Raw genomic sequence first — 17666 nt, 5'->3', positions numbered from 1 at the left:
ATTTGAGTTTATGTCCAGTGGTGTTTTTTTCTTTGGCTATAATTTGGATTGTTTTAGCCTCTATCAATGGAAAACTATTGCAGAAGGATGCTTTACAAACAGGACAAGTCCTGCCTACTACATGCTACACTAGTCTCTCTCTCTCTCTCTCTCTGTCTCTCTCTATGTCTCTCTCTCTCTCGGGCTCTTGTGTAGTGAAGATGTGAAACTACAGTAACTCACAGGTGAGCAGCAGAGCGTCAGTCTGCTCTCCTCTCCTCTCCTCTCCTCTCCCGTCCACTGCTGCCAGGCAGACGCCAACAACGAGAGCAGAGGAAAGCTCACGACTCACCACCGACCAGAACAACCAAACCGTCTGACTCCCAAACCCCGTTTTCAGATTCCCGAGTAGGGAAAAATCTCCTGACTCGACCTGAAAATCTGCGGATTGAAGAGGACATGCGTAAAGCGGAGCTACAGGGGAACTCTTCATAAACGAGCCGAAGTGTCAGAAGGATTTCTTTCTCCTCTCGGTCTCCGGGTTTCCTCTTGTTGGCATGCAGGAATGATGCGTGCTTCACTGGACTTATAATCGACCAGGCTGATGAAACACTTTGTCAACCCCTTTTTTTCTTTGCTTTACTGCAACCCAGTGAGAAACCCGCAAAACATCATTGTAGCGCAGTGGTGATGGACCTTCGTTTTGACATCTTGGTTATGCACGCTTTTGAGTCACCCTGCTTTTGCACGCCTGCTCATGTGAAATGCATTACTTTTGCTCACAATTCCTGCTCGTCGGACTTTTGTAGAGAGCGACGGATGCTCAAAATGTCTCTCCACCAGTTTGCATGAGGGATGGCGACCAAACCGCGCCAAGTCCAAGAGTGGTTATCGACACGTTTGCACCTGTTCGGGTGGATAATGACAGTTTATGCCACAGGTGAATGAACATCGGCTCAGTTTCTCTCAACAGCGAGTGTTTTGAAGCTGTTTTCTGACTCTGGCATTCAAGATCGAGCTTGTTGCACACTGACAATGGATCTCAAAGTAGAAACCGAAGAAATGGACGCAAATCAACCTCCACCCTTAGAAGTTTTTGCGCACAGCTCGACCCTGCACGGGATCTCTCACATTTTCACGTACGAGCGGTTCTGCATCAAACGCTGCTTATGGGTCGTGTTTTTTTTGGGCTCTCTGACCTTCTTGCTGTACGTGTGCGTGGACCGGATCCACTTCTACCTCGAGTACCCGCACGTCACCAAACTGGATGAGGTCACGACCCCGATCATGACGTTCCCCGCGGTCACCTTTTGCAACCTGAACGCGTTCCGCTTCAGCCGGGTGACGCGCAATGACCTGTACCACGCAGGGGAGCTGCTGGCCCTGCTCAACCAGAGGTAACCAGCATGAACACCAGTATGAAAAGCATCCGTGGCTTTTATTTATTCTTCATCATCTGTCTTTTGTAGAGCAAATCCTTTCTTTATAGAAGCTCTCCAGCCTTTCCCCTTTCAACCTTATTAGTAGTAAGTAGTTAATAGTTTTATATTGCAAATGTCAGTGGTGGATTGTAACTATTTTCTCTATAAGTACTATAATATATCAGGCTACAACTTGAGTATTTCCATTTAATGCCACGTTTTACTTCTACTCCACTACACTTCAGGGGGAAATATTGTACTTTTGACTCCACTGTCAGATTTATTTGGCAGCCGTAGCTACTACTCTGCATGTTAAGATTTAAATACAAAAAACAATGTAAATTTGTTAAAATTAGCAGTAAAATACACATTAAGTATCAGTGATAATAATAAAGAATACACTCACAGGGGCCAGTTTTCTGCATTTTGATCATTTGAGTGGATTTAGCTAATAATACTTTTGCTTAATAGTTTCATTACAGGATGTTTGCTTGCAATGGAGTATTTTCAGTGTTGTATTTCTACTTTTACTGTCGTAAATGGTCTGACTACTTCATCCACCACTGCTAATTGTGTCTCACTCATCCAACTAGCTCTAATAGTTTCTACCTTGTTGAGTCATGCAGTGCTCAGCGAGCAGGGCTTGTCAGGCTTGAATTAACTGAGCCATTATAATCAGAGAACGCCTGCCGTCTTGTCGGTGCAGCTGAAAGCTCTGGATACTGGAGCTGGCAACAGCATGTACTGTATGCACAGGAGGAAAAGACGGGGAGAGTCTGCTTCCTTTGATTACAAGCGAAATGGCAGATGCTTTGGGTATTTTTGTCATTCATGCGTTTAAATCCTCATGTCTCTGAAACTTCAACAGAGCTGCAAAGAAACTGCACACTAAATCTGCTTTGTTTCTGAGATGTCAAAGATTTTGCTTCTATTCTAAAATACAAAAGGAACAGTTCTGAATGAATGGCAGAGTTTCAGTGATTAAGATCGTGCACAGGATTGTCCAAGAAGCAGAGGAGAAAGAAGAAAGATCTCACAGAGAGAGAGAGCGAGACTGTGACTAATCCTGGCTTTGAGGGCTGTTTGATAAACATGTTGCTTTCCCTGTGGTTTTGTAATATTGTTCCAAATGTCAATAGAGGCGACGATAATGAAACAAATCAGCAAGACGGTGTCATTCGACACATTTAGTGGCAGACAGTATTTCAGGAGAGGAAGAGTGTTGACCAGTGTCTGTCATCTGAGTGATCAAAAGCATTTGAAAAAGTGTAAAAACTCAGAGCTCAAAGGATGTGAAACCTCTGACAGGCTGTCAGTTAAAGAGATCAAGGACAAGGATACAGTGCTAAAGGCCTCTGGCGGCTTTACTTTTATGTGGGTATACAGCCAACTTCTCTCCTAAATCTTTAATGAAGATCCCAAACTGAACACTAAAATTAGCATTTTTTTCTGTGATGCTGGTGTGACTGATAATCAACACTTGCCATCTGGATGTTTTTTACATGACTATCTCCTAATCTCACATTTCCAGGCAGCATTTCACAAGGAAGACTTCTCAAAGTTGGAGACCAATGCATCACGGAGGCTGATTTTCCTGCTACGTTTCCTTCTCCATGCACTGATCTCAACTCTTAACACTCTGAAGTGGATTTAGTGCTCATTATCCTGCCTCCCTTGGCAAGGTAGAGAGACGATGCAACGGCACACTTAGCTGTTTCACCCCCGGCCAGAAATAAAAGTGCTCGGGGCATGAAATCCATTTAAGACTGTTCTCCACCCACTTCCCATGTTTGGAGTCACTGGTCTGGGAAATGTCTTGTGGCATGATATTTAAGCCGCACACATGCTGAAGTGTCAGCCTTCGCCGATCCCGTCGGCTCGTTCTTATGGGATTTTATCTCATAAGTGCCTTCTTGGCAGGTTTGTCCACTACATAAGCAGTGGGGAGCGAGTGCCTCTCCTCAATTAACTTCTCTTTCAATCAAACAAATACACTCCCCGCCTCTGCCATAATGGGGCTTAGCCTAATCTTAATGTCACAAAATAAATCTATGAACTAATTTTTAAACCCGAATGAGGCTAGTTGTTATTGATTTAATGTTGGGAAGATTCCACTTAGAGCGATAAATGTCCCTTTGCCCTCATGAAAATGAAAAACAAAAGAATTACTGCGCCTAGTTCCAAGTTTTATAAGAATTGTAATAGTATTATGTATGTAAGAGCTGTAATTAGACAGCATACATTACCGGCTCTTGTGAATCTCATTCTTATTCATGTAACGCAATAAAAACACATGGGGTGTATCTTTAAGATCAATAAAAGATATTCATATAAGAGTGGCTACTTTCATGTGAGAAATTTCTAAAAAGCCATTTCATTTGAGGCAGTATTCTGAAGGAAAAAGAACTCCAAGCAATCTGCTCTTTGGTGAGTCCATTAAGATGGTGACATTTTTAATAATAGCACAGTGGGAGATCACAGCGAGGGTAGAGAGTGGGTGCATTTACAGCTATTCTGCTCTCTTTTAATACAAGGCAGCGTGGTCAGATTTCTGTGAGCTCCATTAAATGAAAGGAAATTTCCCAGTGCCCCCGATAATGCTGTGTGTGATGTGGGTTGCCTGGCTCTGCATTCAGTTAGTCGCAGGCCTTTTATTCTTAAAGTTGTCCAAAAAAGAAAATCATTGAGGAGACATTCATTGTTCATTTCATTGAACAATATAATACATTTTGTATCACTACACCGTAATCCAGCCTTTAATGTAAGACCAGGAAAAGACGACCATGACATCTCAATATTACAAAAATGTGGACTTTTCCAGCTCATATATGGACACACATGCATGCACACGAACACAACATGCAGTATATTTATAAATATGGACACCAAATATCAAAAACAAACCATACAATTGCATGTAAATAATCTCTAAAGATACACAAACACGACTAACAGTCTACAGCCATATGCTAGCTAAGCTAACATGCTCACAATGACGATGCTGATGCAGGTGTAATGTTTACCATGTTTATTTATTTATTTTCATTAAAACAATGTATCACATGACAATGTGAAAGCGATGTGAAAACAAGGGGAAAGGGGTCAATCATAGTGATGATCACCTGAATCTGCAGCTCATTGTTTAGCTGTTCGGCCCACAATGTTACTGTTTAATAATTTTGCTCCGTAACTGCTGGATGTGTAAATAAGCAACTGTTTGCTAACGAGTTGTTAACAAATGTCAATATCATGGTGGCGCTAGAGGAAGAAAATCGAGGCATCACGAAAGTAATTCGAAAACATCATCTGGGAAAAATAAATGTCTGGTCAAAATGTTGTGCTAATCTGGTGAATGTTGAGGTATTTCTCAGGATAAGTGAATACTTTGACCTGCTGGTGGCGCTAGGTGAAAAACCAGGAGATCCCCAAAGTCTAGGATTCGTCCTCTGGGGTGATTGAATGACTGTACCAAATTTTATGGCAATCCGTCAAGTAGTTGTTGAGGTATTTTCCATCTGGCCCAATGTGGTGGGCTGAAAGACTCTTTGGACCTACACTAAAAGAAAACCAACATGAAAGAGGACGTCTGATGCTGCAAGTCCTCTTTTTATGTGGGATTTTGATCAAAGTAAATCTTGCCTTAATTCATAGAAATGTGTCTTTCTTGAATTTGAAGAAGTGACAGGGAGAATTCAGTGACTTTGACAACTAATGAGCAGAGATACTTGTAATGAGTGAATTCTCTGAAAATGTCAAAAGTAACTTGATTCCTCTAAAACAAATGTTTTTAAATCTCTTAAAAATTCCCTTTCTTCTTGCCATACATTTAATATTTTAGTCAGACTTTTAAATTAGACTGGATCAGTCAGTTTCAATTCTCACGGTCAAAACAATCCAATCAACACAAACACATTTTTCTCCCAGTTTAAATCTCGAGTTGAGACACTGCGTAGCCTGGAGCTGCTGCACTGACAGCGAATGGAAGACTGGCTTTATGGGCCAGCACCACTCCTGTCTGAACTTTATTATGTACTGTACAATAAACCGTGACACTCTGGTAGTGTTCTTCAATCAGTTCAGAGCCAGAAAATGCCACAGAAAAACCACCTTGTATGTTTTCACTGTCTGTTTTCTGTCCCTTGTGATTCATTCGGGTCTGTATTATTTTTAGCTTTGATTCAGCGGCACTAAAGTGTGCAGATAAAGACTCATAAACCTTTCCTGAAGTGTGCACAAAAATGTTTCAAGGCTGAAATTCACTTTTTATGGACTACTTTATCATCAGGCAGTGATTATTCACTGTGAAGATGTTCAAGGAAATTCATCAATCCATACCAAACTACAGGTCGTAAAATTTGCATTTGTAATATGTGAAATATTTATTTGACCTCCCCTTTTTTTCTGTCTGTTTTGTCCAGGTATGAGATCAGAGACATACATCTTGTGGAGGAGAGCGTGCTGGAGAGCCTAAAGGTCAAAGCCGATTTCCATAATTTCAAGCCGCGACCCTTCAACATGCGAGAATTCTACGACCGCACCGGTCACGACATCAACGACATGCTGCTCTCCTGCCACTTTCACGGCACTGAGTGCAGAGCGGAGGACTTTAAAGTGGTAAGTTGTCTCAGTTACACGGCTGATCTTAGTTATTTATTGTTAGCTATTTAAATCTTGACAACATTTACAAACATTTGTAAGGACCCGTCGCGCTGTTAAGTTTGTATTCCACTCGGAAACCTGAAGCCAATTAGCTTAGCTTGCTAACGTTAGCACTGATCCCCACTATACGTTACTTTTTGTTTCTGATATTTCAATGCTGGCTGAGTCACCAACAGCTCCTGCACACTCAGCGTTGTGTTCGTCCCACATTACAGTAAGGACGGGGGGCTAGACAGCCTAGATAGCTGTCTCTCTTTCATGGATTCAGCTATGGTGATGCAAATGATCATCGTGATGTGATCGCAAAGTGAACCCCTGGAGAACACTAAAGCAGGGAGACCTGAGATCACTGCAGAAAAATAAATAAAACTGTTGATATATACCGCGATGAACTTGGACACAGTAGTTGAGTCGACCCCACATACACTTGACCTGCAGCCATAAATACTCAATAGGGTACCAAATCCACCGCTGAAAATAATCCTCTTTGAATAAAGTTAGCTAAAAATTACAGTGCCCTGGTGTTTTAGGAAAAGAAAAAAAAGATTTTGGTCGTTTAGTTTTTTACAATAAGAATATCACCAGCCTTATCCTTCTAAGTTAAGGCATTTTATTTGTTGTTTGAATAGTGAGGACAACACACACTGTATAAATCATAGGATTATCTATTTATAGTGAGTTAAAGAATGATGAACCCCCCTCAGCAAAGAAAGAGCGAAACCTCTGAGTCAACTGAGGGAAAAGACGCGTCGTTTTCTGACCTGACGATACCTACTCTGTGGTTTTTCTGTGGATGCTGCTGGTTTGAATCGAAGCCTTCTCTGGTGTGAATGTGTGGCTTTTATTCCCACAAGTACAGATAGACATTTACAGTACAAAGTCATATTCACACTTCTATGATTGATTTTTTCTTTTTCTTGTTTTATGATGGGGTGTGTTGATATCAGTCTGCCTTTAAAATATGGTTTTAGAATCTGTGCCGACAAGTCCTTGTTAAAATTTATGATCAAACATTGTTTTGAGCTTTTCATTTATTTAGTTGAATCCCCACAGCACTGTGTAAATGTTTACATCTACCTTTTCATCTTTTTATTGTTATCACTTCAAAATACGGGAGGGGCGGCATTGCAAAGCAATATCCTTTTGAAATGTGTGGTGAAGAGATGTGGAATAATGCAGTGGAGCTGGTCAGAGAAATGTGTTTAAACAGTCCACTGACATGTGCGACTGACTGATGCTCAAGTACGTTTTCCCTGCAGCAAACAGTATCGTTCCCTGGCTATAATGTCTCTGCCATAAAACCCTGCTGTTGCTGCTGGCGCACCCCGACACTGTTGCCAACAGTCGCTGGCATCGGACGTGGTTTTTAATTTGGAGCTGAACATTGATCATTCCCCACAGCAGCCTCACTGAAGAGATTGGATTAAGTGTAATGGTAGTTTTTTTTCTCCCGAGAAGATTCACGTTTATCTTCAGTGAACGTCTGTGGAAGAAGTTGTAGATCCTCTTACACATATTATCCATTAAGTGATTAATAACGTGACACACACACACACACACATATATATATATATATATATATATATATATATATATATATATATATATATATATATATATATATGAAGTGTGTGGCATCACATCGCTCTTACTTTGATTTAACCGAGAGAGTTGAGTTATTTTTGGCGGGGGAACATTAATACACACATTCATACACAATGACACCAAAGAAGAGCTCTACACGCTGCCACTTACTGCAGCAGCTGCACTGAAGTACCTTTGAAGTGATATTCTGCTTGTGGGCAATTTTACTATTTTCCGTACTAACCCAGTGAAAGGAAAACTACTGGAAGCCTTTTTTATGTCTCCACATGCAGTTTGAAGTAAGTGAGATTATTCTCGATCGCCTCAATTATTTGATAGTAGCAAGTAGCAACTATTATGTATTTTGATTTCTTTACAATGGCCCAATTGAGGATTCCTGTCATCACATTTAGAGCTCTGCATGGTTAGATACCTGCCTACATTAGAGAGCTACCACGACTCTGTATCAGCTTTAGACCGTCTGATCATTCGTGCTGTTGTTGCTCAGTTCAGGCTTAACACTAAAAGATAAACTCATGCTAATGCCTTTTTAAAAGAAGCTCAAGACCTGCCTGTTTACACTTGCCTTTATTTTCTTATTGTATCATATTGTGTCTGTAAGATATGTCAACTCAAGTCAACTTTGTCACAGCATATGACACCCTTTATCCTGAGACATTCAATTCAGTGTTTCTTGCTTTTGTCTTTTATTTTGAAGTTTGTGATCTGCTCTTGAAAGCTTTCTTACTTAGTTACTCTGATTAAAAGTAGGGAAATACACTTTCTGCAGTTCTTCGTATAGTTAAGAGGTTATCACAATTCTACCTCATTAGGTGTTGGAGGTGGCAGTACATGTACGGCACAAACACTGACTCTTCAACGTTAACTGATTATTCTGAGCCACCGTTCAGCGGAGCTCCCCTCACTGGTGACCGAGAGCACTGTCGGGAGTTCAGCCGTGATTCACAGTAGATTTACTTCCTCATTAAAAGCTTATTAAAAGATTGTGAAAACCACAGAAGCAATCATAAAATGATAACTGTCTGCTCTTGTAGACAGCGCTTGTAAAGGCCTGGTTTTGTGCTGAACTGAAGTCAGAAATCAGTGTTGAACGTCGTGGCAGTGATGCGTTCACTTGTTCATTCTGCTGTACATACTGAATAGCATTTGAACCTAGATGAGACCACTTATCAATCTTTAAATTGAACTGAACTAAATGTTTCAAGTCAGCAGGTGATTTGTAATTTACACCTTTACGCAGTTGCCAGTTTCCATTATTTTGTCCACCCCATTTATATATATGAGGGTAGGCTAACCTATATATAAATATATCTCTGTTTAATGCAATACAGTTCAACAGCACCACAAACTGCTGGTGGCATTACACAGATTTTAAATCCGCGGCTAACAGACAAATGGTATCAGAATTGGTGTCAGAAGAGAGGATTGGTTTAACAATAATCTACATAAATGTGTGGAACTGCTGCTCATCCACTTGCTGTGACTTAAAGTAAACTGGATATAAATCTTTACATTAACATTACAACCTGCAGTTTAGTTAGAGCAGCCGTCCATCAAGTTTACACGTGTCTTCTGGTGCCTTTAGAGCTCACAGAAATATTGTAATGGGCTTTTTTCACTGCTGATATTTTGACATTTCACAGGTGTAAATAATAAAATTTAATGATGGCTGAATTCCATTTAGCTGCTTCAGTTTCAGGGTCCTGGTATTGTGCATGCTGGCTCATTGACTAGGACAGGATAGTTCATAAGTTGTTCCTGCTTGGGATGTGCCCGAATCCAAATACGTTATAGATGAAAAGTTCAGTATGAGGATGTGGAAATATGTGTCATAATTAATTATTAATAATTATGTCAATATTAAATCAAGTTGATGCTTTGAAGGCACAACAATTGTATTACCAATGAATATTAAAATACAACATCTGACCAATTTAACGTGACTTCCGGTATAAATCACGCCCCCTTCCGGCCATCTATCTGAATACAGATACAGGTTGAACAGATACAGATAATGACGTCTCTGTACACCTCTAGTTCCTACTATGACAAGTCAAAATGTCTGCATGTAAAAAAGGTCAGTATCAGGTCAATCTTCAGTTTGATGAACAATGGAAAATAACTCGATCAGCGCCAGTTGTCCTGGACTATATTGAATATATATGTATGAGAGTACTCATGGGTAGAGTCCTACTGTACCAAAAAAAATTCTCCTTACAGTCTTACACTCGCCATAAGGAGGGTTAGACACAGTGTCCGTGACTTACAGCCAAGACCAGTTCTCATCCAAGCTTATCACGAAGACTGAACATCTCCATATCTTCAGCTTATCCACCACACAGCCTCCTCACGCAAAGTATGCCAAGTGTGAAGGTCCCCCTGAACCATGACAATGCATAAATCCTACATTTCTTCATGTCCAATTAGTTTTTCTACCACACCAAAGTCCCTTTAACTGAGAGGTGAAGATTGTTGCTCTGTGGCTCTCTAATGATGCAGCAGCTGTTGGCTGAGCGGAGTGCCCTTCTCTGAAACCCAAAACATTTCAACACAACTTTTCCCTGATAGGACTCGAGACTTCCGGTTGTGAGCACATGCTTCCAAACATTTTAGTTAGTGCTGCCTCAATAATTCATTTCGGCACTGGAATGTGAAATGCACACATATTAAGCATTCAAATAGTTGTTTAATGCGTGTGTGTGTGTGTGTGTGTGTGTGTGTGTGTGTGTGTGTGTGTGGTCCTAACACCCACTCAAGCATCTTATTGACCTTTCTGGGATTTCTTTTGTCTAATTTGAGGGGGATGGATAATTTATGTAGTAGTTAATTTATGTAGCTCACAAGTCCAAGACTGTGTCTTAACCTTCCCCCTCCCCTCTCACGTCTCCTCCTCCTCTCGGCTCTCCGCTGTGTCCACTGTGATAGAGCAATTTCTCTTCTCTTTGAAGAGCAGTGCGGTGCTCAGGAAATTGCATCTGGCCAGAACATAGTGGCAGCAGAGAGGTGTTTCCCCTGGAGAGGTTTAAGCCCTTTATTTCTCTCCTCTCAACTTCCCTTTGTTATCTACATCAGCGCACAGCTCCAGAAAACTGAAAAATGCACTTCCTTTGAAGACCGTCTTTGATGCATTGCATTGTTAATCTCTTCATTGTTTCATTGCAAAGTGCTTGATGAATAAAGAAAGAGGTATATCCCAACTGGCTGTTCTTTGTGAAAAGATCAAAAGGAAAAAAAAGTGGCTGATAAGAAACTATTTCAGGCCTTTTGTGATAAGAATGCAGATTCAGTACTCGACTGAATTGACAGGATCACTTCTTTTTTTCAAAATAATTCTCTAATAATAAAAAAAAAGTGAAAATAAAAGAGTGATTCTGCAACTGTGAGATGCCTCAAGGGTAGACCTTCAAATGATGGCACATACAGAAAGTTGACAATACCTCGTCATCTCCTGTCGCCAAATTATAAACATACCAGTTCATTTTTCTGCATCTTCGCAGCTAATATTTCCTCCTCTGCTGAGGAAGGGAATTAGATACAGTATTTGTTTGAACAGTTGTTCACATAAGAGAATTTAAATTTCGGTTTAATTAGAAAAGGAGTTGTTATTCTTCCTACCGCAATGTGTAAACCTGAAACCGGAAACACTGACATATCATCACCTTTTAGGTTGATATCCTGCTGCATCTGAAAATGACGCTTTGAGAGCAGTGGGAGTGAACCAAAACTGTAAAGTTGTGGACTGGGCAGCTAAACAATGAGCTAAAACTCCTTAAAAAAGCTCCATAAAGCCCGGGGGGGGGGGGCTGCAGATTCAGGTGATAATTCAAAGCAAGACAGGTGTTTTTGTAATTGCTAGTGTTGTGTTTTTCTATCATTTTTACATGATGTTCCTTGGTTAATTGATTTAATTTGAAAAGACAGTGAAAGGGAAGACCATTCAGACTCATGTGAAAAGTGATTGTGCTCCTTTGCTCAGAGAAGCACTTTGAGAAACGGATAAATGGCTCTGGCTCTTATTATGGAGTTATCGAAAGCACCCAGTGCTCCCCCTCTGCTCCTCAACAGTGGAAGAGAATCATCTCTGCTAATTGGACTCGGAGGCATTTCTGAAGTAGACAGCAAACTGTGCTTATTTAAAAACCCAACCACCAGTGAACTCCAGCAAAGGAGAACAGAGCGAGAGTCCCGCTCTGACGAGCAACTTCCCTTGGTCTGATGCTTGGCCCTTTTTTATTTGTCAGACTCGTGCTTTGACAGCTCTACCCGGGGAATAGATGTGTGTGTTTGCGCACTCGCCAGCACACTGCTGTCGTGACAGTTGTGTCATAATTTCTGTTCTCTGATCTCTGCTGTCATGTCTCAAGAAGGCAACATGCATTTGTAGATTTTGTATACAAAATGTTAGACATGCTGAGCCTTGGAGAAGAGACAGCTTGGTGGTACTTTTATTATTTGCAAGCTGTGCAGCTGTAAATGTATTAAGAAAGCCTGTTTAATAAAGTTTAAGTTATATAACCCTTTAAAGACCATTTTTGCATGTTTTAGCCTGTTTGCTATAAATCCCGTATATCTTAATTACATCACTAACGACCATTTCCCAAAGCGTTGCAGTTTTAAAAGCAGTCACTGCTCAAAGATTCATAACCACAATGAATAAATACATAAAGGTGACTAAACATTTGCAGCGAGGGGATTACTTTTCTCAAGCATGTTTCAAGTTTCTGCAAGCTGATTTTCAAACTGTGCTGGCATGAACTGAATCCAATGGCTATCTGGAAAGTAGGAAATCTCAAATGTATGGTATGCTTTGGAAAATGGTCAGCACAAAACACACAAAACCACCACTGTGCCCCCTTGAAATCCCAAATACAGTTTCATTTCTGCTCTGTGATGTTTTCATTGGAGTGTAGGATTGCAGTTGCAAACGCATCCAATGTGCTTTTCAAGTCTGATTTCCTGTCTGACTGCTGTAAAGCTTGTGTAGGGATTTCTTCTTTAGCCCCAACCTGAACTCTCTAAAAGCAACCCAGAGGGTGACAATGAGCTCAGGTTTCTCTGACAACTCAGGCCGTGCTGGGCGCTGGAAAAGAACCAGACTCTTGAGGGGGGGGGGCAAGAATATACTTAGGCTTGCATTTCCTCTGGGTTTCGTGGCCTGAAGCGACAGAGATGAAGCGCAGCCACCACCCACACTGCCCAGCGGCTTGTGGGTCAGCACAGCTGCGCTCCACGTCCTGGCTCCTGAACCTGTCGCATCCTCCTGCGCTGAGCTAGCAAAGTTATGTCACCTCTCGGTCACAGTGTTTACCCTCAGCTTTTCCTCCTCTCTCCCTCCTTTCTTAAGCAATTTTCTGCATTCCTCCATCGTCTCAACCCCTGCGCAGTGCATCCCTAACATCAACCCCCATGGGCATGACAATCCTCATTATGATTTCATGTCATGCTCTCTCCGCTCTCTCTCTCTCTCTGTCTGCCTTTCCCTCCCTCACTCTTATGCCCTTTCCTTTGTTCTCTTTGCTCCCATGACGTCCTCCCCCCCATTTAGGAGCTCTGGGTTTTTAAAAAACAAAAAAGACGTCTCTTGATGAAGAGAGGATAGGTGGAGATATTAAGAACACAGGAAATCACTTAAACAGCCTCTTGAATGTATTCCCACAGTCCAAAGCATAAACACATGAACACACTTAGAGGATTAAATTAATATTCCCCCCACAGTGCTGAACGAGGGGTATTTAGTGCTGACCACCTCCAAAGACTGATTGAGGGGCAGAGTAACCACATTACCCAGATCAGCAGGTGAACACTCAGGGCTCATAATGGAGAGTAATCCTGTACACGAAAGTCATCTGTCAGCAGCGAGACTGCCAAACACAGCAAGAGAGCTCAAGTGCAATTTTATCTAGTGTAATTTTAAAACAGGAACTTTAATAAACACTCACCTCCATTTACATCCCCGCAGATTAAACCCTTGTATGTCGTCAGGCATGCAACTTTAAAGCCAAGTTAAATCACTCATGTCACTTCAGTTGATGTGAAACCCCAAAACAAACTCAGAGACGGCCTCAGTAAGAAAAAGTACCACACATTTTAACCAAATTTCCAGAAAATCGGCAAAAGAAAATCCATCTTCCGTTATGCAAATATTAGCAGCATTGAGATGAACAGTTGGTTTGCCATTAAATCATTGCAGAAGAAGAAGGCACACGGAGATGACGTAATTAAAAGAGAGCCAGTCAAACCTCAAACAGTGGAAAATGTAATGAAAATATGGCATTTATGTTTGTTCCATGTATTAATTTGAGGAGGGTTACAGTCTTGTCATCGATCCACACAGATCTGATGTTTTTAGCTATCTTTCGTCTCCTCAGGGAGTCTTCATGTGCATCATGATTTATTTATGATTAAGCTAAGCCTGTTTCCATTGCACTTTTTCGCATTTTTTTATTGATACACCAACTTTTCCACCTCAGATTTTTAATGTTTTCATTCTGTTTTATTATGCTCCAATTCGAAAATGCGCATAAAAATAGGTGGAAGGAAACACACTTACTGTCTTTTTTGCGGCCTCCCTTTCTCCATTTCTGTCTCTTAATCGCTTACTTTGTTTCCCCCTATAGCAGAAAAACTCTTTTGTTTCATGCCATTAGAGAATCCAACCCCTTGAGACAGAAGAAACTGACCCACAGAGGGTTTTTAGGACGAGTAAAGGGAAGTTTAGAGCATCATTAAGTGCAGGTAAAAGAAAAGGAAGGATGGAACAAAGAAGGAGGGGTGCGGATTTGTGACAAGGGAGCCAGAGCCAAACATTTCACAGGGAGATGGATGGCCAGATTGATCATCTGCAAGCTTTAAAACATCACCACTTGTTTTAGCGTACTAATAAGCTAATCATTCTTTTCGATGCTTTAACTGTAACGCCCACTTTAACAACCCCAAACAAATCTGCTCATCTTAAAGTCCCGAGATATCATATACCATGTTGTTAAAGGGCGGACAGCCACACAGCGTCTCCATGACTCCAGCTGGTTTCTAGACGGATCAGTAATGCTGCTCAAGCACGCTCTATTTGCCCCGGCCTGAGAGGGGGAAACGCTTTTTATGAAGACATTTCAGACCGGGGAAGAAGGAGGAAATTTTTTTTAAAAAGAAGCACAGCGGGGCTGAAAATAGCCCGGGTTGGCTGCACTGCTCTGCACATGGTTTATTTATCCTGAGGATTAGTGCAGGTGACTTGAGGGCCGGGCTCTGTGTTGGCTAGAGGCAGGCTGGCAAACGGCTAGCTGTGACTCAGACTGCTGGATGGAGTTTAGGAGGCGGAGACCGAGGAGGAATGATGCCGCAGTTCTGTTCGCCGAGCTCCTCTGGAATCGCCTGACCCCCAAATCAGGCTAATTGTGTGTTGGCTGGGAGACACAAAGGCATCTGTTAGATGTGACGGAGACGCTGGACAGTCAGTGGTGGAAAGTAACTAAGTACATTTATTCAAGTACTGCACTTGATTTTGTAGTACTTAAGTATTTACAATTTTTGCTACTTTATACTTCTATTCCACTACATTTCAGAGGGAAATATTTTACTTTAATCTGACAGCTACAGTTACTTGTTATTTTTCAGATTGTACATTAAAAAAACACATGATACATTTATGAGATACGATGCATTGTTAAAGATTAAACCAGTGGTTTCTAACCTTTGGCTCGTAGGCCCTACTTGAGGCTCCTTATCACGTTTCAAATGTCTGAGTTGTCCGCCACCAAAGAGACTATTCCCCACTAAACTTCTCAGATGTTTTCATTTGAATAAATGTTTTAGGCCGAAAGAAGTAAATGGTAAATGATCTCACTAGCGCTCTTCAACCTTTGTGGTTCCCAAAGCGCTTTACAGCTAAGTCTCATTCACCCATTCACTCACCGATGGCGACCGAGCTGCCATGCAAGAACCTCCAACCCGCTCTAACCAGCTTTTCCTCCCGTGCGACAGTGCTAACCACTGCTAACCACTGCTAACCACTGCGCCACCATGATGCCACCCACCCAAAGCATACAATGTTTCACAAGAAATTAGAAAAATAAACACAAATTTGTGGTCAGAATATTGCATTTCTTCTTTTCTCTCCCATTAATCATCTCACGACCCTTGGGAGGGGCCCGACCCCTAGGTTGGGAACCAAAGGACTAAACTAGCTAATTACACATAAAATAGTTAATAAAACTAGCTCCACCTCCACCTACAACACTACAATTCTACTTATGCATTGATGCATCAGGATTAACAATCTTATAGTGTAATTTATGATAATGGATCAATCACGGGGGCCAGTTCCTGCCAAATCAGTATTTTTACTACTTTAAGTACTTGTAATGGAGTATTTTTACATTGTTTTACAGGTACTTTTTCTTATGTAAAGGATCTGAGTACTTCTTCCACCCCTGTGGGTAGTGCAGTGTGTTTGTATCCGCTTGATGTGCAGGCAGTTATTGTTTAAACCCACTGGTGTTTATGTTAAATTCAAGTTTCCACAGTTTCCATGACTTTTTCATTTGATGCAACAGTGCGGCCATGACAACATGACATATTGGATTTTAATATTTCACTCAGTATGAATGTGATATTGCTTTAATGAAGCGCATAAACCCGCAGATGCAGAATATATGAGATATTGTTAAACAGAGTGGAAAAAATGAAGCTACATAACAGGAATTTAAGAGGGGTATTAGGAACATTTTGTGGTTAAAATAGGTTATCCAGACACACACAGGCAGCACTTCCTAATAGCCCTGCATTGTCAGGGAACATGCACCGTAAACACAGCTGAATGATAGCAGACAAACACTAAAACCTGTAAACAATAATCCTGCCACAGTGCAAACAGTGCTGACACTAACACACAGAGGAGGAGAGCGAGGCAGCTGCTGGGTTCTCACTCTGTCTTTCAGAAGACAGTTTTTGTCTTTCAGAAGATTTTGTTTTTGTGTAAACTACGCACAGACGGGGGCTCAGTGTGTGACGAGGTCGGACAAATGGACGCAGGGCAGGACGTAGTGAGAAAAGACAGATGGGAGCAGTTGTAGTGACAGGTGAGGGTGTAGACTGTAGTCACTGTAGGTGTGAAAATGAACGGTGCAGAAATGAACGAGGCAAGGACAAATGGATGAAAGAGAGGAGAGAGGAGACAAGGAAATGAGCTGGAGGCATGTTATTTAGAACAAAAATGAGGGTTTTAATGAGGAGGTTTTGAATGGAAGGAGAAAGCGGCGGGAGCCAGGAACAAGTAGGGAACAAGTAAGGCTCTCTCTGCATGTCTTACACTGACACTGCTATAATGAGTCATTTATTTTAATGTGCAGGAAGATCCTGCCCAAATTTACTCTGCTCATATTAAAGGTTCTTATTATTGTCTGAGGGAAAACTATTAGAAAAGAAGGGGATATTAATTTCCAGCTAGTAGGATCAGACACAGGTGCACACATGGAAATACAAACCTACACACAGATAAAGCTGTTTGCGGGAGACGGTGGCGTTCACAACAACAACAACAGCCTCCTGGGAGACCAGCCTGGAGACTGATTAGTATTTCCTGGATGTGCCTTTTGCACTTTTATATCAACCTCAGACTGGCATTTCCACTGCAATTACTGAGCTAATCAGTTAACCAGCGATGGCTCCGTCTTGGCCTGCAGCCTGAGTTTAAGCAACATTTCTTTCCGTTGTTTTCCCTTTTTTAATGTGTTTGCGAGAAATAATGGCACGTCTGCGGAAATAAGAGCTGCAGTTCACTGGCCGATGTGTGTGTGTGTGTGTGTGTGTGTGTGTGTGTGTGTGTGTGTGTGTGTGTGTGTGTGTGTGTGTGTGTTTGTGTGTGTGTGTGCGTGTGTGTGTGTGCGTGCGTGTGTGTGTGGCATATTGTTGATTTGTTGAGATCTTGATTCCTCTGGATGCTGCTCTTTCTTGAAAGATTATCATTATGACATTTTGTGGTCACCGCACAGAATACAAGGCGGA

At 41.5% G+C, this 17666-nt stretch overlaps 1 protein-coding gene across 1 annotated transcript in view; it reads left to right on the top strand.

Moving 5' to 3' along the window:
- Window positions 1-958: 958 nt before the first annotated feature.
- The window catches only part of LOC139288777 (acid-sensing ion channel 1-like), a 40435-nt gene continuing 23727 nt past the window's right edge, over window positions 959-17666 (top strand). Inside the window, exons 1-2 of the mRNA XM_070910183.1 lie at window positions 959-1376; window positions 5819-6014. Of these exons, the coding sequence (XP_070766284.1) occupies window positions 1015-1376; window positions 5819-6014 (558 nt within the window). The 5' untranslated portion in view covers window positions 959-1014. The remainder of the gene's footprint in view (window positions 1377-5818; window positions 6015-17666) is intronic.

The sequence above is a fragment of the Enoplosus armatus genome, chromosome 8, assembly GCF_043641665.1.
Source record: "Enoplosus armatus isolate fEnoArm2 chromosome 8, fEnoArm2.hap1, whole genome shotgun sequence".
Lineage (NCBI taxonomy): Eukaryota > Metazoa > Chordata > Actinopteri > Centrarchiformes > Enoplosidae > Enoplosus > Enoplosus armatus.
The sequence above is the reverse complement of the archived record's forward strand: the minus strand, read 5'-3'. Positions and strand labels throughout refer to the sequence as shown.